We start from the raw sequence: 25,917 nt of genomic DNA, 5'->3' as shown, positions 1-25,917 counted from the left end.
ATAGCAAAACCATAAGCACAGAGATGTTGTAACATTAATACATTGACAATTCAATAGTATATTATATTCAAGAGTGAATATACAGTACATCAGGGTTAGGCAACCCTGTTCCTGGAGGGCCACAGGAACGGCAGGATTTTGTTCCAACTAGGCACCACACCTGGCCAACAGGCCTAATTGATCAGTTCAGTGATTGCCTAAATTCAACACACCTGGTTTTCCAGGTTGGTAAACCAAAAACATGAAGTGCCTGCGGCAATCTAGGACCAGTGTTGCATCCCCCTGCAGTACATCAATGACATATCATTCAAAAATAGACAAGAACAAATTGTCCCACTTCAGTCCATGTTTTACAATAATCTAAACTGTATAATAGACACAGCAGAAACCAGGAGTAACGATAATTGGCAAATAAAGTGTCATCTTAACGGCATTACTATTACATAATAAATTGTGCAAAAAACATTTGAGACAGCAGGGGGCACTGTTTCCCCCATCCTTCAACACATTAACATAAGGGTGTGTTTCATGCTGATCTATGGATCTGGTTCAATGTATTTTACAACCCCTTATGTATGTTATAAAGTTAACCATTTAACCTAATTTGTGGTAAAGCAAATACTAACAAAAGGACTATCGCTAGGCTGTAGGCAGTTAAATGCTGAAACAAATAAACCTCATCTTAGAACAATAAACCGAAATTCTCCAAAGGGGTTAAATAACTGAACCTTTCCTTTGTAATCAATAAGATTTGAATGACACCCCCCCCCCACAAAAGATATCTCAATGTCTCCAACAGTGTCTTGTTGTCTATTGTTGGTCAGTAGGAAACCAGCCTCATGGTATATTGGCCTGATAGAACACGACAGAGAAAACAAAGCCAGTCATAAAACAGCTACTGTAGGCTGCTTGGCACAGGAAATCTATGAAATACGTTTGAGTTGACGGCACAAAGGTACTCAGTAACTACAGTAGGTTAGGTTGGTCTCCAGATCATACAGGAATGTTAGAGAGATCTTTCCGGAATATCGTTTTGTTTTTAAAATGGATTAATTAGGAAAACAAATCCAATTTTGTGTAGTTTGCGTGATGGTGCTTATAAATAGTAGTGTGACAGAGGAGGCTGGTGCTATAAGAGGACGGGCTCATTGTAATGGCTGGAATGGAACCAACGGACCTCCATATGTTTGATACCATTCCATTCCAGCCATTACAATGAGCCCATGCTCATAGTGCTCCTCCCACCAGCCTCCTCCTTGACTTGTCAATGATAGAAGGCGTTATGAAGTGACTTGGGGTCAGAGCATAGAGCATCCGAGTTAGAGAGAACATCCCGTCAGTCATCAGCATGAGTCACAGAATCAATAGATTCTAATAAAAATAGATCTACAATCCCGCCATTGATCTCCATGTATATCCTCAACAGAACGCAGAGGAAAAAGCATGAAGGCATCTTTAAATACAGATATTGGAATATAGGAGGAATGTAGAAGAGTTAGTAGAGGACTGAGTGATCTAATGTTGACATAAGAACTACAGTATAAGTGCCAGAGTGATATACACATGTACTAACGATACTTACACATTATAGACACATTGCTCTACATTCATATATGTCAATGCTTAAATATGTATATACATGTATAATATTTCTATGTATATAGATATATCAAATGAGGAATAGATGGTGCCGTATGACATAACGTAACCTAGTTTTCAGAGTTCATTTTCTCAGACAGAGCGATAACTATTTCCACTTCTATTCATTCCACCCATGGATGCACCAATAAGCCCTTAGGCCTCTATGGTGAGCGACTGAGCGCTATCTGATTTGACACATGGGAAGAACCGGGTGAACTAACCGTGGCTGTGCTAGACCACTCTTCAGTACATCGTTTCCAAAATGGAGTGATGGGTCGTTAGGACTCGCTGTCCCTGTTAGTGGGGCTGGATCCAGTGACTGTCTATTACACTTGACCATGAAGTTAAGTCAAAGACAACTCCGGATGCAACAGGGACATTTGAGGGGTAAACCCCCCCTAATGGTTAGTTGTCTTGTGAGCTTGCCTGGAGCCTTTGGTCTTTCCATTGATTCTAATGTCGTTTAAAGACAGAAATTGTTTCAGAAAGCTGTGGAGCCTACCACAATTCATCTCAATTCATATGCAACACTGGTTATAATCATTTCTGAGACGTTTCGCTCTTGGTTCTGATCATATATTATAAACTGGGTGGTTCGATCCCTGAATGCTGATTGGCTGAAATACGTGGTATATTAGACCGTATACCACATTTATTTTGACTGATCTAATTGTGTTTGTAACCAGTATATAATAGCAATAAAGCACCTAGGGGGTTTGTGGTATATGGCTAATATACCACGGCTAAGGGCTTTATCCAGGCACTCTGGGTTGCATCGTGCGAAAGAACAGCCAGTAGCCGTGGTATATTGGCCATATACCACACCCCCTCGTGCCTTATTGCTTAAATATATACTTCAATAGGATGGCAGGGCATTGAGACATACAGTATACCGCAATGTACTAATACAGACAAACAGAAAAGCCTTGGGATTTCACCTCCAAATTGGCATAACATTAGTATGCACATATTGGTTCAAGGCAGTGGACATATAAGGGCCAATTGTGGCATTGATTGACAGTTGAGCTGTATATCTATGGGATGTACACAACGACGGATGTGCACTTTGGAATTGGCAGTGGGTACCTGTCTGGCATGGTAAGTGCATTTTCCTTTGTAAATAGGATCCATCCCTGTAAATGCACAAAAAAGAAATTGTGCTGCTGCTTGCTTCTACTTAGACATGATGGGTGTGTGTGTGTGTATGACATCTTGGGGAGCCAGTCTCTATGGAATGTTTTTTTTATTTTTTATACACCAAATTAGCCCACCCAACACTACCCATGTCACTTCCTTGTGTGATGTCAGGGTGCTTCATTGTCACACCCAATCAGGAATAGTCTAAACCAAAATGTAGTCTAAACCAAAATGTCCCAAAACATTCCAGACTGGTCAGAGATCATTTTTTTGGTGTCATGACATCATTGTAGTCTGACAGTCCCGGCAGTGGGATTCTGTTTAATGATTGTGCTATAATATATTATTTGTACAACTCTTCCGACCTCAGAGCTCCAAAAGTTGAACACAGAAAGAAATGTTCAGTGTTTTAAACCTATGGTCTAGGGAATGCTTCATTGGTCAAGTCAAAACATCACACTCAGGGAACTTTGGGGCTGTGTGTGCCAGCTGTGGGCCGTATGCTTATGGAATCTACAGAGAGAAGATGGGTGACAGAGTAACTGTAAAGCACTGAGCCAGGGTTAGAAGGATGCCTGCATGCCCCCAACATACTTCCCCCACTATCGGAACAGGCTGAGGTTTAGACAAATGTACCCAAGGACAACAGCAGAGCGAGAGACAGAGAGCGAGAGACAGAGAGAAGGTGAGAAAGAGGACGGCAGCATGACAGATAGAAGAGAGTTTGTGTGTGTGAGAGAGAGTTATTGTGTGACTGTCACAATGTATGTACAGTGTATGCATGTATGTTACATATATGTGTGTGTGCATGTGTGTGAGACGTTTGCCGGTCAGGATGGATTGAGTCAGGTTGTCTCCTATGGAAGGTAGAATAGGAGGGGTTGGGTCTCTCTCCCTCTCTTACTTTGTCTTTAACCTGGCAGCCACAACTGGCATCACCCCATTCAACTTGCCCTCTTTTGCCAGCTTCTCGTTGAGTTGGCACAGCTGGCGCAGAAAGCCGTCATTGGGGCCGATCTCTCTCTTCAGCCTCACCGTGGCAACCGCCACCCGGGCGTCCAGTTTGTGGCGCAGCATGAGGTAAGCGATGACAATGGTGGGCGAGCGGCTGTAGCCCTCTCGGCAGTGGACGTACACCTTCCCTGATGGACACAGACAGACACTTAGGGCTACATCCCAATTCTCCTCAATGGCCCCCTTGACTCAACTCCTTTTCCTTCATGAACACTGATAGTTGAGAGGACTGGATAGGGTTCCACTATAATGCTTAAACCCATCAAATGCTTTCAGATCAGAGGTCTTGAAGGAATGGACACAACGAAAGGAGACCATTTCTGGCTATTGGGATTCTGACGAAGACTGGGACTGAAGTAAAAGGAAGGAAAGAGGGAAGACAGTGAGGTACAGGGACGAAAGGAGGGAGAAAAAGAGCGAGGGAACAGATACTCCGTATAAACACTGCCCAGCGAAGCATCTCAGCCAGAGAGATGCCAATCCAGGGCCTGACCTCTGCAGCAGACAAGTCAATGTCAACCACCTTTACTTCTTTACTTTCCTAACCACTGCCGTAGCCTCACCAGCGCAGTGTGTGTGTAAGTGGATATGTAAACTATGCATGCATTTGTGTGTGCATAAATACACCTCAACATCTCACTCCTCAACTCATGTATTTATTATCGACCTCCCTACTCCCCAGGAGGAATACACTGTGCCAATTTCACTGAGAAGCCAATCTGCTCGTGCTCAATTCCGATCTGCCGACTCTGCAGTGTTTGAAACCTGACACCGCTCCCAGCGTCTCGGGGCTCTTGCCATTTAAGTGACCTCTGTCCAATCCCCAATCACCCTGCCTCCCGCCAATCAATCCAGGTCTGACTGTAGACGCTCAGAACATACACACGGAATCAGCTTCTCATCGCTTCACACACACACTCACTCTATACACACTCACAACCCTGCTGACGAGACACATGCACAAGCTCCGTCCCTGACCTTTGACCTTTCCACAGCTCGGCAGGGGGTCACAAAATGTCACTGATCAAGCCTTGATGGGTTACAGCTAGACACTATATCCACCAGAGTGAGCTGGTGTTCCGGCTTGTTGGAAAGATAAGTGTCCTTCCTCCTCTTCCTCCTCTACTGTAGCCACTGTGATTGACTGGGGTGTAGACGCTGCTGCTGCCAAATTGCCCGGGAATTAAGACGCTTTATAATTGTTCCGCTGTGTCAAAGATGACATTAAATCAATGCCATAAAACACAGGGTTCAGGGCTCCAATTAAATGGGCCCCGAGGGTATGTCAACACCCCAGTAATGTTTTGGGAGAGAGGAGCCAGAGTTGTAGTCAGAGATAGATGGCTGTTCCTGTTCTTTTGGTCTACAGAGGCTGTTATGAGTTAGAGGGGTTTGGTTGAAGTGAATGGCACTCCCTTTATCTTTTGTTGTTCGGCTTCCCTGCTAGATTTCCCTTTGTTTTGTCTTGGTTGGTGCTCTGTTACAAATCTCCGACACATATGTTAAATAGTACTGTCAAAACACATTCAATGTGCTGTTCAATGCAATGTTTCAAACGGTGTCATGGTAATTAATCACATCAAAATGGCCCTCTTGAAGTGACATCTTCTAAGCATTTTTTACTGGAACACAGCGCAAAGGAAAAATAATGTGTGCCAAACCGGTGTCTGTGCTTGCTCTCTCTGGAAAAATGTGGAGTGTCTGGTTTGGTACAATAGATCCATCTATGACCAGTGCAAAATGTTCTCACCACATTCAACTAATCGAAACATCCGATGATGTAGCAATGTGCAATAGGACTAGCCTGAGAAACCATTCACAGGAATATCTCTTACCAGTGACAAAGAATGCATCAGTAAACATTTTATACCCTGAAGGACAGTTTCTGTTACTCCTCTTCTCATAACAGACTTGGAGCAACAAGAGGTGGTCTACAGTTTTAACCAGGGGAACAAATATTTTGAAATGAGAAAAAAAATGACTGAGGGGAAACACACCATACTGCTCTTTGATCATATTGCTCTTTGACCAATAAGGGGCAATTGGCGCTCTATTTTACAGTACAGAAATAAATCAGGTATTGGCTTCTAAATGACATAGTGAAATGGTAAATACACAATAACTTATACCAAGTAAATACCTGTAGAAACAGTACCGTAAAATAAAGCTCCCCCAATTCTTTACATCAGACAACCTACTGTAGAAGAGAGACAGACCGTATGGAGACCAATGCTAAAGGCATATCAATTCACCTCAGTCAACCGTGTCCTGAAGTCAATTGAACTGGGCCTCTTCAATGTACATCACTATGGAATGCCAAACGGATTGTCACTTAGTCGAACAAACAGCTCAGTAACAACAGGTGGCTGGGTGGCACCTTAATTGGGGAGGACGGGCTCATAGTAATGGCTGGAACGGAACATGGTTTCCATGTGTTTGATACCCTTCCATTCACTCCATTCCATCATTTACTATGAGCCGTCCTCCCCTCGCCAGCCTCCTGTGGTAAAAGAGAACCCAGAGTAATCAGTCTCACCTTTGCCATTGTTGTGTGCCAGAGCCTTCTCAATGAAGTCCGCCCCCTCCTCAAAAAATGTACTGAGGTTGAACTGAGGCTTGTCGTTGGCCTGGATGCCGTGGTAGGTGATGCCCGAGCCAGCATAGAACTCTGCGTTGGTGTTGACGTGCATGAAGGAGTTGCCCTCCGCCGCGTTCAGGATGTGGGTCACGCCCAGCTTCTGCAGACGCATCAGATTCTGGCCCACAAACCTGGGGAGGTAGACCATAGAAATAGATATTTCTATGAGGTAGACATCAGACATTGATTACAAATGGGCCACATCTGAGAACAGTGGCTTCCAGAGTCACTATTATCAGCTTTGTAGAGTAGCTACTCTAAGTTAGAGTAAATAAGCAATGGCTGTCAAACTAAACATCACAATGTACAAGGTTGCACAAAAACAAGTTTTAGCAGCTGACTGTTTTAAAACTACAGTCCAAAGTTGTCCCAGACCTGCTATTCAAGCCATTGTCCTAACACCATCAATGCCTCTCCAGCTCGTCATCCTAAATGTTAAGAGTTGCCACAGCACTCTTAGCTCATCGTTGTGAAAATTGTGTTGAATGGGTTTTACTGCATGTCGATTTTCACACCCAACACAGGCCACCCCATCTAGCCCGGTCTCAGACCTAACTGTCGATGTGGCCTTGCTCTGCCATGGCTGGTTGGAGCTTGAACGGAATAAATGGTGGAGCTCGCTTTTAAACAGTGGAGATGTCTCTCGCTTTTAAACAGTGGAGATGTCTGTCTATGTTAGTGCCCCCCCCCCCCCCCCCCCCAGGGGAATGTCCGGAGCCATGCCAAGGAAAATTAGATCTTGGGTGCTGCCCAGGGGAAGACAGAAAGCCACGGGCATCTTGATCACTGACCGAAATAGGGCTACGACACCCAGGGAGGTGGAAAGAAAAGAAAGGAAAGAGAAAGAAAAGAAAAAAGGTTGAAGAAAGAAAAAAGATAATAAAATAAAATAAATAAAAGATGAAGATAAGAAAAGTAAAAAGAAAACAAAGGAGAAAATAAAAAAACGAAAGAAAATAAAAACTATGGAGAGAGGAAAAAGAGAGTGCAGAGGGGGAGAGGAAAGAGAGATACAGATAGGGCCAGAGGGAGAGAGACAGAATGAAGGATAGAGAGCGGGGTCGTGTCCAAAATGCCAGGATGTCATACTCATTTCGGCTTTTCATCGAGTAGAATTCACGGCACACTATTAAGGAAAATAATCGTCTTTTTACACTTCAGTGTTTTTGACAACAGCTGATAATCAGAATAGGGGATGTGCTCTCCAAAAATAATCGAAATTGCGCGTTAGATGACGTCTTCTCAGCATGTTTGTTGCTTACTGCACACGTTTTTACTAAACAGTACATTCTAAATAGAATGTAGTATGATTAGTACACAGCATGTCATTTTAGTAAGTAGTAGGGAAGACAGATTTCAGACAAGGCCAGGAAGAGAAGAGAGGCTAGAGTTCCATACTCAGCCAGCTCCACTCCAGTGACTGCATCTCCATCTACTCAACTTCCAGACAACTATACATCTCTTTCTGCTCTCCTCCATCTCTGCTCCCTTCCTTCTCCAGTTTTATTCATGCATTTCCCATTGCAGTTTAGTTTCAACTCATGGCCACTATGGGGCACAGATTTATCACATGCTTAGGAGTACAAATCCAACCCTGCCAGAAAATCCCCCCCCCCCCCCCCCCCCAAAAAAAAAAATAAAAATAAATTGGGGTAGGACAGGGTCCGCCGCAGTGTAGCGCTTTTGGAGCTAAATAAGGGATTCATGCCTTGCTCAAGGGCAAAACGGCAGTAGATGGTAGCTATGACCTGAAACCTGTATCTCTCCAGTTGCCAGTTCAGATGCCCTACCTGGTATTTAAACTAGCCGCCTTCCAGATACTCCTATCACTCGGTCTATACAGTGCCTTCAGTAAGTATTCTCACCTCTTGACTTTTTCCACACTTTGTTGTGTAAAAGCTGGAATTTAAAATTTTGTTTTTTGGGTCTCTGGCCTACACACACACACACAAACACACACAATACCCCATAATGTCAAAGTGGAATTATGTTTTATTTCATTTTTACAAATGAAAAGCTGAAATGTCTTGAATCAATAATTATTCTAAGCCCTTTGTTATGGCAAGCCTAAATAAGTTCAGGAGTAAAAATGTGCTTAACAAGTCACATAATAAGTTGCATGGAATCACTGTGTGCCATAATATTTAACATTATTTGTGAATGACTACTTCATCTCTGTACCCCACACATACAGATAATTGTAAGGTCCCTTAGTCAAGCAATGAATTTCAAACACAGATTTAACTACAAAGACCAGAGAGTTTTTCCCAATGCCTCGCAAAGATGAGCACCTATTGGTAGATGGGTAAAAAAAGCAGACATTGGATATCCCTTTGAGCATGGTGAAGTTGTTAATTACACTTTGGATGGTGTATCAGTACACCCAGTCACCACTAAGCTATTGGCGTCCTTCCTAACTCAGTTGCCGGAGAGGAAGGAAACCGCTCAGGGATTTCACCATGATGTCAATGATGACTTCAAAACCGTTACAGAGCTTAATAGCTGCGATAAGACAAAACTGAGGATGGATCAACAACATTGTAGTTACTCCACAATACCAGCCTAATTAACAGAGTGAAAATAAGGAAGCTTGTACAGAATAAAAAAAACTGAATGGAGCTAAGACAGGCAAAATCATAGAGGAAAACCTGGTTCAGTCTGTTTTCCTCTAGACACTGGGAGATGAATTCACCTTCAGCAGGACAATAACCTAAACACAAGGCCATCTCTACAATGGAGTTACTTAGGAAGAAGACGGTGAATGTTCCTGAGCGGCCGAGTGACAGTTTAATATATATATATTTTGTTTATATTGCAGATAGATTGTGGCTTCCCTCAATGTAATTGTCAGCATTATTTCCAATCCCCCATATATTTTTAGGTATATATATTACACACACTACCAGCCAAACGTTTGGACACCTACTCATTCAATGGTTTTTCTTAATTTTTTTACATGGTAGAATAATAGTGAAGACAAAACTATGAAATAACACATGGAATCACAAAGTAACCAATGTAGTAACCAACCAGTGTTATAAAATATATTTGGATTTGTGTATTTGAGATTCTTCAAAGTAGTCACCCTTTGCTTTGATGACAGCTTTGCACACTCTTGGCATTCTCTGAACCAGCTTAATGAGGTAGTCACCTGGAATGCATTTAAATTAAACAAATGTGCCTTTTTAAAAGATAAGAAGGAAAGAAATTCCACAAATTAATGCATTTGAGCCAATCAGCTGTGTTGTGACAAAGTAGGGGTGGTATACAGAAGATAGCCCTACTTGGTAAAAGACCAGGTTCATATTAGGGCAAGAACAGCTCAAATATTACTTAGACATGAAGGTCAGTCAATCCGGAAAATGTCAAGAACTTTGAAAGTTTCTTCAAGTGCAGTCGCAAAAACCATCAAGTGCTATGATGAAACTGGTTCTTATGAGGACCACCACATGAAAGGAAGACCAAGTTACTTCTGCAGCAGAGGATAAGTTCATTAGTTACCAGCCTCAGAAATTGAAGCCCAAATAAATGCTTCAGAGTTCAAGTAACAGACACATCTCAACATCAATTGTTCAGAGGAGACTGCGTGAATCAGGCCTTGCATCGAATTGCTGCAAAGAAACCACTACTAAAGGACACCAATAAGAAGAAGAGTTGCTTGGTCCAAGAAATACAAGCAATTGATATTAGACCGGTTGAAATCTGTCCTTAGGTCTGGTGAGTCCAAATGTGAGATTTTTGGTTCCAACCGCTGTGTCTTTGTGTGATGCAAAGTAGGTGAACGGAGGACCTCGGCATGTGTGATTCCCAACGTGAAGCATGGAGGAAGTGTGATGGTGCTTTGCTGGTAACACGGTCTGTGATTTATTTAGAATTCAAGGCACACTTAACCAGCATGGCTACCACAGCATTCTGCAGCGATACACCATCCCAGCTGGGTTGCGCTTAGTGGGACTATAATTTGTTTTTCAACAGGACAATGACCCAACACACCTCCAGGCTGTGTAAGGACTATTTGACCAAGAAGGAGAGTTTATTTTTTTGTCCACCTTTATTTATTCTAGTTGAGAACAAGTTCTCATTTACAACTGTGACCTGGCCAAGATAAAGCAAAGCAGTGTGACAAACGACAAACAAACATACAGTCAATAATACAATAGAGAAAGTCTACATACAGTGTGTGCAAATGAGGTAGGATAAGGGGGGTGAGGCAATAAATAGGCCATAGTGGCAAAATTATTACAGTATGGCAAATTAAACACTGGGTTGATAGATGTGCAGAAGATGAGTGTGCAAGTAGCGGTACTGGAGTGCAAAGGAGCAAAAAGAAATAAAATAAATATGTTGATGAGGTAGTTGGATGGGCTATTTACAGATTGGCTACATCCAGGTGCAGTGATCTGTGAGCTGCTCTGACAGCTGGTGCTTAAAGAGTGATGGAGTGCTGCATCAGATGACCTGGCAAACCACAAACACCCAACCTCAACCCAATTGAGATGGTTTGGGATGAGTTGGACTGCAGGAAAAGCAGCCAACAAGTGCTCAGCATATGTGGAACTCCTTCAAGACTGTTGGAAAAGCATTCTAGGTGAAGCTGGTTGAGAGAATGCCAAGCGTGTGCAAATCTATCATCAAGGCCAGGGGTGGCTATTTGAAGAATCTCAAATATAAAATATATTTTGATTTGTTTAACACTTTTTTGGTTACTACATGATTCCATATGTGGTATTTCATAGTTTTGATGTCTTCACTATTATTCTACAATGTAGAAAATAGTAAAAATAAAGAAAAACCCTTGTAGGTGTCCAAACTTTTGACTGGTACTGTATATATTTTTTTACAAACGTTCACATTTTTCTTACACTTTGACAGAGTATTTTGTGTAGATCACTGACATTTTTTTTTTTTTTTTTTTTTACAAATAAATTCATTTGAATCCCACTTTGTAACACAACAAAATGTAGGAAAAAAATCAAGGGGTGTGAATACTTTCTGAAGGCACTCTACCTACCTACCTAATTGAATACCGTTTCTGTTAATTGTACTTACTATGCTCTACAGTTGGATAAGCATATCATCCGGCTCCAGGCAGAGATGTGGAGAGGCTGAGTGACCCTGCATGGGTCCCCTGAGACAGAGGGTCAACACACCCACGCTGCCGGGCTGACTAATAAAGATCCAGGCTGCCACCATCTTTCTTTATGACTGGGGATGAGGAAGCCCATCTGTCTGCCTGCCTGTAGGCCAAGGCTCCTCCGAGGTGCTGGAGCGATGGCTTCTGTACATGGGGCTCAGCCGCTCAGATCTGCCCACAGAGACCCATAACTCACACACACACACCCTCTCGCTCTCCCCCTTTCTCTCCCCACTGTGTCTATCCATCTCTCTCCCTACTGTGTCTACCCTTTTTTCTTCTCTCTCTCTCTCTCTCTCTCACTCTTCCTGCTGTGAGGCTTTGTCTATCTTGGTGGAGCCATGGAAGATTGCGGTCATATTTCTCCTGAAATGACGATGACTCTGTGTGAGAGGAAGGTGTGTGTCACATTGAGCACGTGTACAGTGCATGTATGTGTTTCAGAGTATGTGCCTGTAAGCTCCTGACTCTACAGATATAGCCAATATTATTTGAGCATCTATGCGTACGTGCGTCTGAATGTGAGTGTGTACACCAGTGCCTGCCGCATGTGTATGCATACCTGCTTGTGTGTGTGTTTACATGTCCTCCACTCATACTCCTCCTCTCTGCAGTCCCAGTCTATCCATTATTAATACAAGCCCTTACAAAGAGCCAAAGTGTGCCATCAACCAGGGGCTGCCCAGCGCTTTTATATTAAAGCCTGAGTGGGCGTCGACGAAAGCATTTTAGCACACCTTACATCATGGCTTCCATCGACATCCGGGTTCCATGGATGGTGTTTTTTTCCAGAGAGCAACTCACTACTCAAGTTTGTGTTACGAGCCTACTAGACTTTTCAAGCAGGGAGTGTTTTAACATGATAGCTTAAGAAGCTAACAGACATCTGTTGGCAAATATTAAAAGCATTTTGGTGTCAAGGTGCCACATGTACAATGAAACTTAGCTCATAATTAAATAATGCCAATTATAGGGTAAAATAAACAATATCTTCTATAATATATTAGATTTTTTTATTTTTTTTTACAGTGAAAATTGATCAATCTGCCCACTCAGACTTAATGGGCATGACACTGTGTGTGTGTGTATTTGTCTGTACATTGTTTTAAATTAACAGCAGCCAGCTACTTATCAGCTTTAGCTATGTGGCAACAGTGGTCTAACCATCACACAGATTCTGTTGCAAAATGTTTAGTCTGTTTTCATTGGACAAATTCAGGTAGGTCCCGCCCCGTTTCATTTGCCCTGTTTGCTTCCGCTTGGTTCTTAGAAACGGTAAACGGTTTCTGTAATGAATACACCTCTTCTCTGGCTGACCTTCAACATAGAACATGTGAGAAGCCACTGGTTCCTGTGGAACAGACAGTGGTGTGAGTGGTCAGTGTGTAGACCCTAATCAATAGGCAATCCATACATCTTCCTGGTACCTCTGCCATAAACCCTTTACTCTACATTGGACGATGATGCACTTCAAGATATGAGGTCATTTTAAGCATCTGTTTTCTCACAAATACAATGAATATGACAGTGAAATATTTTGTCATGAAATTTACAGAAAGGATATAGACATATTCTATTTACTGTGCTGTCTCCAATATCTAAGGGTCTTCTTTACACATTTCAAAATAAAGGTAAAAAACCCCAGACGACATTTAACCACTTAGAACATGACCATTGTGTAAACTTAGTCGAAGACAAGATGTCTTGTCAATGTGTCAGTTGTCTCTTGGCCCGAGAGAGTGGCACATTCAGATTGATTTTGTTGTAACACAGAGGTAATGTGCTTGCTTTCTATCCAGCTCACCCTCTTAATGCTCTCTTGGCAATGACTGGAGCCAAGTGATGGATATCATTAGACAAGAGGGAGAGACTTAGGAGTTTCCTGTACATGGATAAAGGAAAACTATACAATCTATTATTGATTGTCAAATTCTGTATATTAAAAGTTGCACTATTCAGAAATTTCTCCTCTATTTCCTGGTTACTAAAACTCAAATAGTTCGCCTAATTTCAGTTTGTGACAAAATAAGCTGGTATAGTGTAGAGAATCATTGTACAATCTAAACCGCTGTGAAATATATTTTCCATAACCAAATATATTGTTGTTTCAGCTGTTTGAAGCTGGTGTACATTTTGGTCAGGACACCCAAAAAGTTACATATTGCCACTTTAAGACCAAGCTATTTCACGTTATTGTGTATGTCCTCAATGTGGATTTCTTTCACCCAAGTACATGTAAAACACACGCCATGCATGGACTTTATTCATGACATCTTATTCATAGTGTCTCGACTAGGTATGTGTAGTGTATGTGTGCTGGACTTTACATATACATTGGGACTGACACACCTCCTACATGCACACAGCATAAGGGATTACTAGGGACTGACCTCACTGGAATGGCGGGCTGTAAATTGTGGGAAAGACACGGCACCCTCGTTACATAGTACCCAGTCAACCAACCACATTGCATTTATAGCTGGGTCATTCCACGAAATGAGTGCCTTTTGCCTGCCTTGGATATAGTAGCGCTTTACACTCATACCTGTATAAGGGTCGAAAATGGCATTCATGCTATTCATGATGTCAGAGCTCTGGCTCTGCGCTTCAAAGCGGTGTATGGGTTTTGACTGACAGCCATTCTGAATTTGAGCACCAAACGCAACAAGAAGTTGCCCCCATCCCTCCCCGTAACTGGGCAGCTTTTGCACATTTTTTGTTGTCTGAGGGAAATTCTGTACATTTAGAGGACTATGTATTTTTAAAAGATGAAACGTTGAGGATTATAATATATACCGCTTTGACGTCATACAAGCAAGCCAAACACAGAGTCCAAATGTGCACTTCACATTTCCAAATCATAAAACTCCTGTCATAATGTGTCAACGTTTCTGATCACTATGCTTGATGTACAGTTACAAGATGACATGGCGTCACACCCTGGGATGTTCTGAACACAATGAGCCTGTTCGTTTAATGGGAAGAAAAGTCACCACGGCATATGCACCTGAATGCACTCATGACTTTCTATGCGCACCAAAATTATGATCAGTTTCTCTGAATTGCGTTGTGAAAGCACTGTAAGATCGTATACAGTGCATTCGGAAAGTATTCAGACCCCTTGACTTTTTCCACATTGTTACGTTACATCCTCATTCTAAAATGTAATAACTTGTTTTTTTTCCTCATCAATCTACATACAATACCCCATAATGAGAAATAAACAGGTTTAGTATTGTATCATAAAGGCCTGATTGGTGGAGTGCTGCAGAGATGGTTGACCTTCTGGAAGGTTCTCACAGAGGAACTCTGGAGCTCTGTCAGAGTGACCATCAGGTTCTTGGTCACCTCCCTGACCAAGGCCCTTATCCCCCGATTGCTAAGTTTGACCTGGTGGCCAGCTCTAGGAAAAATCTTGGTGGTTCCAAACTTCTTCCATTTAAGAATGATGGAGGCCACTGTGTTCTTGGGGACCTTCAATTCTGCAGAAATGTTTTGGTACCTTTCCCCAGATCTGTGCCTTGACACAATCCTGTTTCGACGCTCCACGGACAACTCCTTCGACCTCATGGCTTGGTTTTTGCTCTGACATGCACAGTCAATTGTGGGACCTTATATAGACAGGTGTATGCCTTTCCAAATCATGTCCAATCAATTGAATTTACTACAGGTGAACTCCAACCAAGTTGTAGAAACATCTCAATGATGATCAATGGGAAACCGGACGCACCTGAGCTCAATTTCGAGTCTCATAGAAAAGGGTCTGAACACTTATGTAAATGTGATTTCAGTTTTTCCATTTTAGAATAAGGCTGAAGAAGACAAGGGGTCTGAATACTTTATGCTCTGTAGAACACTTTGAAAATGCAATATTTTCAATCAGATTTTTATTTTAAAGACTTGGTAATGTGCCAAAATTCAGCATTTTGACATGTCCCTCTGTCACCCTCTGACTTCTAAGAAGATTTTAACCCACTTAACCACAACATCTCTCCAAATGTTTAACATTATTTTAAATACCGAGTTATTTTGTTACTTTGACAAAGTTATTTCTGAAGGTTATTATTTATTTCATGTGATTACTGATTAATTTTAAGGTCAACCCTGTTACGTGATGAAAATGTTCCTTTTTAAATATTTTTTCTCCAGTTAAATCATAATGTAAAAGCAGGGCTGGCTGGTTCTACTCTTTTCGGCAATTTTCTGGTGTTTTGTGGTGGAAATCTGAGCGGGTTGAGTTTAACACATCAACCCTGTTACCCAGACTGTAGATAGACAGGCTACAAATGTTTTAACAAATGCAATTTTCTTGTTAAGCTTGCATTCCATTGCCCCTCCCTGTTGCACACAAGCTTCCTGTCCCAAGGGAAGTGATGGCTGATTATGCATTATTCTGACACTACTCAAAAGACACCTAATGGTTGGTACAACCCAGTTGGGGGAATAGCATGAGAGACTGGTCTAGCCCTCCACCCCCCTTTGAGAGAGAGAGAGTGTGTGTGTGTGTGTGTGTGTGTGTGTGTGTGTGTGTGTGTGTGTGTGTGTGTGTGTGTGTGTGTGTGTGTGTGTGTGTGTGTGTGTGTGTGTGTGTGTGTGTGTGTGTGTGTGTGTGTGTGTATAAAGGTAAGTGAGAGACGAAGGTGTGTAGAGGGGTGTTATCAATGAAAAGGTGTTTCAATATCAGAAACAATATTGAAACCCCCAGTGGAGCCTTGGGGACCAGTGTGCATTCATCAGCATTATTTACACAGGTGGAATTAAACTGATTGAAGAGCGAGTACATTTGTTTAAAAAATATATAATAATGAAAATGTTTGTCTCGTCTGCTTCATTCATTTAGGCTGCACAATGTCTAGTTCCCTGATCAATATAGCCTACATTGACACTCACAATCCAACAGTTTGAGAAAATTGTGTGTATGGATTCCATATCCGATTCTTTGTTTCGTACGAACATTTAAAACCAGATTATTTCAGCACTGCTGTATATGTAAATGTCTAATACAATAGAATAGCGGCGTTGAATGAAACCGCGGGAGATACCGATAACATAATGGAGTCGTTTCAAATAAAATCGGGCGTTTTGTATCGCCCTTCAAATATGAACGTTCGAGAGGGAACATGTGCCTCTAGAATATTCACTATTTCCTTCATCTATTCAGAGCGATGTGCCTCTAGAAAATGCACTATTTCCTTCATCTATTCTGAGCGAGAGAACAGCCTCCTCCCATGCTCGTGACAAATATTATTAAGAGATTGCATATCAACACCAATCCCCTTCATACTGTTAGTTGTCAAATCCATTTGAATCCTAAAACACTTTTTATTGATGATGGTAGGTTGCTATAGCCTTTGTTGCTGGAATTTTGCAATTTGTTAAATTGGACAATATTCGTTTAGTTTAATTCATGGGTGTCAACAATGACATTCTATAGCCTGCAAATATTGTTATATATTATTCTGACATTTTCTGTGCTCAATATTGTCATGAACGTGTCTGTCTGAACAGATAGTGATGCGTTGCTAGGGACGATGAAGCAATAGCCTACCTGTCGGTGTCATCTGATAAATATCGTAGGTTACTGTTTGTTTAAAGGGAAAAAATATCAACTATCGTGCACATATTCCTCAGAATTTTGGTCAAATAAAAATAACTTACGCGTTACCAACGTATATCCTAGGGAAGACCTCGTTGAAATGCTGTGTTGGTAAACTGTAAAATCCGCTGCTGTTTGACAAAAGCTCGTTCAGTTGTTGCACAGTAACCTCGTTATCTGGCACGGTGACTTCAGCCGGAGGTGGTGGTGGTGGTTGTTGCTTTGCCGGGCTCGATTTCTTCATGGTTCCAGGCAGTCTCTCTCCGAACTGGCGAACAAACAAGTGTCAGATTACTGCTAGACTCTGAGTCGTGTCAATTTCAGATTTTGCAGCATTTTATTCTCACTCGAGTCGTGTTGTGTACAAGGAGTCTGAATCACACGCTCTCTCCGCTTGCAGACACACCCCACTCGCCCACCGGCGGTCAGACACTCCAGACAGGAATTGGCTGACGACAGCGGCACGCGCGCGCAAGTGTGGTAAACGAAGACACTATAAACAAGGCAGAGAGGGCGCCATTGGAGAGACCACTCAATTACGTTTGTTTTGATTTTCGAATGGCATCTCTTATACTCTTGCTGAAGCTGGGAAGAGGTAAAGCCCGAGAAAATACTGGTGACCATAATGAATGAAGATGATATGAAGCATCCCAACACAGCATCACTGTCATTCAGTTACAGTAGACTCATCAACGAGGCAGTTTAAAAAAAAATGTTTTTTTCTTGATTGAGTCAATTAGCTAATTAGGGCTGCTACTGATGTCTAAGGGATATTTTTGCATGCATACATTTTGATAAGCCTAGGAACATTTAGTCAGTATTCAGCAGTTATATGGGCCTAATGCAAAAGCTATCTATAGATTATATTAGTTGTTAGTGGAGAGGTCCATTGTATTTCCATTGCTGATCCAACAAGTAGCAATAACCAACAGGATAATGAACATAGCATATTCTCTCTAAAACAATATTTTACATCTTTGAAATATAGCCCTTTGTCTACTTTTTTCAAATAATATAATTTTCTTAGGATTCCACGGAAAAGTTGCGGTGGATCGTTGACTTTGCAGAATACGTTTATTAAGACTTAAATAGCACCTTAAGCAATGAATAACCCAACACTAGTCTACACAGTAACACTATTGCAAAATGTGCAGACCTGCTGCTGTTGTCCTTGTAACTTTTAATGAATCATTGCACCTATAGCCTGTAGTGCATTCATCTATTCAGTCATGATAACCCATGTCCCATGTCCACATTTTTACTTAAAGGTCCAATGCAGCCATTTTTTTAATTTAACAACTAAATATCTTACTGTGATTATTTTCAATTAAAATGGTCGAAAAAACAAACCAAAATAGCTTCTCAGCAAAGTTCAAATTCACAAGCAAGAATTTTGCTTGGACGGTCTGGGAGTGGTCTGAGTGGGGAGGGGAAAACTGGAAATTAGCTGTTATTGGCAGAGAGATTTGGAACTCTCTTTCTTATTGGTCTATTAACTAATTTACCGCCTGATGATGTCACCATGGAAGGACAAATCTGTCCCACCAAAACAGGCAGTCTTTTCAAACAGCTCTTACACTAAAAGGGCATTATCATAATTTTCACAATTTCACAGTATAATTCCAACCTCATCGTGTGGAAATATATATGTGGAAATATGTACCCCCCACAAAACACAGGAAAATCTAGTTTTTGACTGCACTGGGCCTTTAAGTTGGGACACTGGGTCTTATGGGTCTTTAAGTAAGACATTAGGTCTTATGACTACAGTATAATGTCATTGGTGCCCTAAAGATTTTACCAAGTTACACAACCCTGTTGCATCACAGCCAGTCTTGCATGCCTGGGTCTTATAGGCTCTTCAGTCTCCACGAGTAGTGGCCAAAACTACATTGATCGCACCAGACAGTGAGGTCACACCAGAGCTACAGTTATATAGACATATAGGCCTTTCTATGGCTCTGCATCACACGGCGTGGATAAGCACGCTGCCAATGGATGGGGAAAATGAAATGTGATTGATATTACCAGATTATGTAAGTGCCAAGATAGATACAAGTAATTGCGAAAATAAAGGAAACACCAACATGAAGTGTCTTAATAGGGCGTTGGGCAACCACGAGCCGCCAGAACAGCTTCAATGCGCCTTGTCATAGATTCTACAAGTGTCTGGCACACTATTAGAGGGATGGATGTGTTTTGTTGATGGTGGTGGATAACGTTGTCTCAGGCGCCGCTACAGAATCTCCCATAAGTATTCAGTTGGGTTGAGATCTCGGCCCAGTTTTTCACAAGTTATCTGGATTTTGCCTGTCGGGTAGGATTAAATGCATAACAATAGAATGAATAGAACAGACAAGTCACTGACTTGAATGGGGAGTCCTGTTCTATTCATTAGATTTTTATGCATTTAATCTTATCCGATAGCCGGAATCCAGATAGATAACTTTGAAAAGCTGGACTGAGACACACCCCCCCCTTTGTACCCGCTATGCTCCTTTGAGACCCCTCTTTCAAAGTCACTGAGACCTCTTCTAGCCATAGTAGCCAAAATAATGGGCAACTGAGTATTTTATACATGATGGGATGTTAATTTGTTAATTAACTCAGGAACCACACCTGTGTGGAAGCACCTGTTTTCAATATACTTTGTATCCCTCATTTACTCAAGTGTTTCCTTTATTTAGTCAGTTACCTGTATATTGTAACATAATCTACCAAAATGATGGACAACATGTTCATGCGTACATGTGCAGGTCAATATTCAACACAGTAGCCAGTTCTATGACAGGTGTATGCACCTGCTATAGCCTACAGCGAAGCTCTCTGATTTTTGAGTCCATATTCTTCCCCACAAGGGGTCAGTGTACCCCATTCTTGGCATTCTGAAACCTCCAGAAATGTAGTTTACCCCTACAACAAGATATTGCATCTAAAAATTGTGTCTATTACATCATAACTTTCTCTTTCCACTTTGCTCCATCAATTTGCTTTAGTGATATTTCAACTTAATTAACATAGTAGACTGTAACAAAGTACTTTCGATAAATAAATTATTAGTGCCGATTATAGTAGGTCCCTCAAAATATATATATATATTTTTGTGGTCGGTATCATGGCTTCCAGTCTCTTCTGGATCTGGCTGTAAAGTCATGGCTTTTGGCCAGTCTATGCATCTTCCCATATCACCACTAGATGGAGATGCAACATCATTATTCCATGAAATGCCATCATCTCTCTCTCTCTCTCACTCCAACACTAACATACAGGGCTCATACTGATTAAGCTCTAGCTGTATCAGCTGTTTACCATACATCCAAAACGCCAGTAAGATACGCTTTCAATCTTATTGTGTAATAATGGTCCATTTACACTGAGTATACAAAACATTAGGAACTTCCTAATATTGAGTTGCACCCCCACCCAGAAAGCATTCCACAGGGCTGCTAGCCCATGTTGACTCTAATGCTTCCCACAGTTATGTCAAGTTGGCTGGATGTCCTTTGGGTGGTGGACCATTCTTGATACACACGGGAAACTGTTGAGCGTGAAAAACCCAGCAGCGTTGTAAGCCTTGACACAAACTGGTGCACCTTACACCTACTACCATACCCTGTTCAAAGACATTTAAATAGTTTGGCTTGCCTATTCACCCTCTGAATGGCACATATACAGAATCCATGTCTCAATTGTCTCAAGGCTTAAAAATCCTTCTGTAACCTGTCTCCTCCCCTTCATCTACACTGATTGAAGTGGATATAACAAGTGACATCAATAAGGGATCGTAGCGTTCACCTGGATTTACCTGGTCAGTTTATGTCATGGAATGAGCCGGTGTTCCTAATGTTTTGTACACTCAGTGTATGCTATTGGGCATAAGCTATCAGGTAAATTAATCTATGACTTCGTTCTTTAAGTGAGTCCATCTAAGATGATATTTCTAGATGAGTGATATTTCTAGCTGAGAGGGAAGGGCCCATAGAATAATGTATTAGAATACTCAATACTAATTTAATAGGATCTATATGGAGGAGCCCATCTGGCTGATAGGATACTGGCAGGGCATTGATTTAATAGCATCTCTATTGACAGTTTCCTCCGGGTCATTCCTCATACTGACCAGCTGATTGGAACGTTCACCACCTGGGTCCAAGCTGTAAATCTAAGAGCCCATCCAAATTCTATTCAGGGTAAATCATGTTAGCTGCTGCATGAGTTTGATAAGTTAACATGAAATGTGAACAGCACATTTACAGGTGCCATCCATTAGATTCCCCAATCATGTCACATAGGCCTTTGTCTCTCCACCTTGCCCTCTGATCGGCTGGATGGAATATTCGCATACCAGTCCAATCCTTTCAGAGCTGCAGTACACAGGTGCCTAGGGGATCGGTAGGGGCTAGGGATAGTTTCTGTTCCGGGGCATACTCTTGCCCTTCATTGTCCTTGACTTGGTCCCAGGCAGGGACAGTACATGTCAGTTAACCATGAATAAAGACCTTTCCCACAGGGAGGGATATAATCTCAGCACACACCAGCAGGGTCTCTGTCTGGCTTTGGAGGAGGGGGTGGGCTTGATTGATAGGAAACTTACTTATGAAAAAAACAAAAAACAACAACCCAAACTACACTTGATTCTAAAGACAAGATGAAAACCACCCCCCCACAACAACTATTACAAGATGAAAACCACCCCCCCACAACAACTATTACAAGATGAAAACCACCCCCCCACAACAACTATTACAAGATGAAAACCACCCCCCCACAACAACTATTACAAGATGAAAACCACCCCCCAACAACAACTATTACAAGATGAAAAACACCCCCCCACAACAACTATTACAAGATGAAAAACACCCCCCCACAACAACTATTACAAGATGAAAAACACCCCCCCACAACAACTATTACAAGATGAAAACCACCCCCCCACAACAACTATTACAAGATGAAAACCACCCCCCCACAACAACTATTACAAGATGAAAGCAACCCCCCCACAACAACTATTACAAGATGAAAGCCACCCCCCCACAACAACTATTACAAGATGAAAACAACCCCCCCACAACAACTATTACAAGAAGAAGAAAATCAAACAACCCCCCCACAACTATTACAAGAAGAAGAAAATCAAACAACCCCCCCACAACAACTATTACAAGAAGAAGAAAAGAAAACAACCCCCCCACAACAACTATTACAAGATGAAAACCACCCCCCCACAACAACTATTACAAGATGAAAACAACCCCCCCACAACAACTATTACAAGATGAAAACAACCCCCCCACAACAACTATTACAAGAATAAGAAAATAAAACAACCCCCCCACAACAACTATTACAAGAAGAAGAAAATCAAACAACCCCCCCACAACAACTATTACAAGAAGAAGAAAAGAAAACAACCCCCCCACAACAACTATTACAAGAAGAAAAGAAAACAACCCCCCCACAACAACTATTACAACAAGAAGAAAAGAAAACAAACCCCCACAACAACTATTACAAGAAGAAAAGAAAACAACCCCCCCACAACAACTATTACAAGAAGAAGAAAAGAAAACAACCCCCCCACAACAACTATTACAAGAAGAAGAAAAGAAAACAACCCCCCACAACAACGATTACAAGAAGAAGAAAAGAAAACAACCCCCCCACAACAACTATTACAAGAAGAAGAAAATCAAACAACCCCCCCACAACAACTATTACAAGAAGAAGAAAATCAAACAACCCCCCCCAACAACAACTATTACAAGAATAAGAAAATCAAACAACCCCCCCACAACAACTATTACAAGAAGAAAACCACCCCCCCACAACAACTATTACAAGAATAAGAAAAGAAAACTACCCCCCCACAACAACTATTACAAGAAGAAAACCACCCCCCCACAACAACTATTACAAGATGAAAACAATCCCCCCACAACAACTATTACAAGAAGAAGAAAATCAAACACCCCCCCCCACAACAACAACTATTACAAGAAGAAAAGAAAAAAACCCACAACAACTATTACAAGAAGAAGAAAAGAAAACAACCCCCCCACAACAACTATTACAAGAAGAAAAGAAAACAACCCCCCCACAACAACTATTACAAGAAGAAGAAAAGAAAACAACCCCCCACAACAACTATTACAAGAAGAAGAAAAGAAAACAACCCCCCCACAACAACTATTACAAGAAGAAGAAAAGAAAACAACCCCCCCACAACAACTATTACAAGAAGAAGAAAAGAAAACAACCCCCCACAACAACTTTTACAACAAGAAGAAAAGAAAACAACCCCCCCACAACAACTATTACAAGAAGAAGAAAATAAAACAACCCCCCCATAACAACTATTACAAGAAGAAAAGAAAACAACCCCCCACAACAACGATTACAAGAAGAAGAAAAGAAAACAACCCCCCCACAACAACTATTACAAGAAGAAGAAAAGAAAACAACCCCCCCACAACAACTATTACAAGAAGAAGAAAATCAAACAACCCCCCCACAACAACTATTACAAGAAGAAAACCACCCCCCCACAACAACTATTAAAAGAATAAGAAAAGAAAACTACCCCCCCACAACAACTATTACAAGAAGAAAACCACCCCCCCACAACAACTATTACAAGATGAAAACAATCCCCCCACAACAACTATTACAAGAAGAAGAAAATCAAACACCCCCCCCCCCCCACAACAACAACTATTACAAGAAGAAAAGAAAACAACCCCCCCACAACAACTATTACAAGAAGAAGAAAAGAAAACAACCCCCCACAACAACTATTACAAGAAGAAGAAAAGAAAACAACCCCCCCACAACAACTTTTACAAGAAGAAGAAAAGAAAACAACCCCCTACAACAACTATTACAAGAAGAAGAAAAGAAAACAACCCCCCCACAACAACTATTACAAGATGAAAACCACCCCCCCACAACAACTATTACAAGAAGAAGAAAAGAAAACAACCCCCCCACAACAACTATTACAAGAAGAAGAAAAGAAAACAACCCCCCCACAACAACTATTACAAGAAGAAGAAAAGAAAACAACCCCCCACAACAACTATTACAAGAAGAAGAAAAGAAAACAACCCCCCCCAACAACTATTACAAGAAGAAGAAAAGAAAACAACCCCCCCACAACAACTATTACAAGAAGAAGAAAAGAAAACAACCCCCCCACAACAACTATTACAAGAAGAAAAGAAAACAACCCCCCCACAACAACTATTACAAGAAGAAGAAAAGAAAACAACCCCCCCACAACAACTATTACAAGAAGAAGAAAAGAAAACAACCCCCCCACAACAACTATTACAAGAAGAAGAAAAGAAAACAACCCCCCCACAACAACTATTACAAGAAGAAAAGAAAACAACCCCCCCACAACAACTATTACAAGAAGAAGAAAATCAAACAACCCCCCCACAACAACTATTACAATAAGAAGAAAATCAAACAACCCCCCCACAACAACTATTACAAGAAGACAACCACCCCCCCCCACAACTATTACAAGAATAAGAAAAGAAAACAACCCCCCCACAACAACTATTACAAGAAGAAAACCACCTCCCCCACAACAACTATTACAAGATGAAAACAATCCCCCCACAACAACTATTACAAGAAGAAGAAAATCAAACACCCCCCCCCATCAACAACTATTACAAGAAGAAGAAAAGAAAACAACCCACCACAACAACTATTACAAGAAGAAAACAACCCCCCCACAACAACTATTACAAGATGAAAACCACCCCCCCACAACAACTATTACAGGATGAAAACAACCCCCCCACAACAACTATTACAAGATGAAAACAACCCCCCCACAACAACTATTACAAGAAGAAGAAAATCAAACAACCCCCCCACAACAACTATTACAAGAAGAAGAAAAGAAAACAACCCCCCCACAACAACTATTAAAAGATGAAAACCACCCCCCCACAACAACTATTACAAGATGAAAACAACCCCCCCACAACAACTATTACAAGATGAAAACAACCCCCCCGCAACAACTATTACAAGAAGAAGAAAATCAAACATCCCCCCCACAACAACTATTACAAGAAGAAGAAAATCAAACAACCCCCCCACAACAACTATTACAAGAAGAAGAAAAGAAAACAACCCCCCCAAAACAACTATTACAAGAAGAAAAGAAAACAACCCCCCCACAACAACTATTACAAGAAGAAGAAAATCAAACACCCCCCCCCCACAACAACAACTATTACAAGAAGAAAAAAAGAAAAAAAACCACAACAACTATTACAAGAAGAAGAAAAGAAAACAACCCCCCCACAACAACTATTACAAGAAGAAAAGAAAACAACCCCCCCACAACAACTATTACAAGAAGAAGAAAAGAAAACAACCCCCCACAACAACTATTACAATAAGAAGAAAAGAAAACAACCCCCCCACAACAACTATTACAAGAAGAAGAAAAGAAAACAACCCCCCCACAACAACTATTACAAGAAGAAAAGAAAACAACCCCCCACAACAACTTTTGCAAGAAGAAGAAAAGAAAACAACCCCCCCACAACAACTATTACAAGAAGAAGAAAATAAAACAACCCCCCCATAACAACTATTACAAGAAGAAAAGAAAACAACCCCCCACAACAACGATTACAAGAAGAAGAAAAGAAAACAACCCCCCCACAACAACTATTACAAGAAGAAGAAAATCAAACAACCCCCCCACAACAACTATTACAAGAA

General features: G+C 41.3%; 1 protein-coding gene across 2 annotated transcripts; it reads right to left on the bottom strand.

Moving 5' to 3' along the window:
• Window positions 1-681: 681 nt before the first annotated feature.
• LOC129842992 (dual specificity protein phosphatase 3-like) lies at window positions 682-17,617 on the bottom strand. 2 transcript variants are annotated; one of them, XM_055911735.1, is made up of 3 exons: window positions 17,223-17,616; window positions 6,329-6,561; window positions 682-3,920 (listed from the first exon to the last, which is right to left on the bottom strand). In XM_055911735.1, the coding sequence occupies exons 1-3, from the start codon at window positions 17,402-17,404 to the stop codon at window positions 3,679-3,681; spliced, it is 657 nt and encodes a 218-aa protein (XP_055767710.1). In that variant the 5' UTR covers window positions 17,405-17,616; the 3' UTR covers window positions 682-3,678. The 2 variants fall into 2 exon arrangements, with proteins under 2 accessions (XP_055767710.1, XP_055767791.1); XM_055911816.1 differs by having other exon boundaries at window positions 3,683-3,915; window positions 17,223-17,617.
• Window positions 17,618-25,917: the final 8,300 nt, after the last annotated feature.

Source organism: Salvelinus fontinalis, chromosome 1, assembly GCF_029448725.1.
Source record: "Salvelinus fontinalis isolate EN_2023a chromosome 1, ASM2944872v1, whole genome shotgun sequence".
NCBI lineage: Eukaryota > Metazoa > Chordata > Actinopteri > Salmoniformes > Salmonidae > Salvelinus > Salvelinus fontinalis.
Note: the sequence above shows the minus strand (reverse complement) of the source record. Positions and strands in the feature narration are given on the sequence as shown.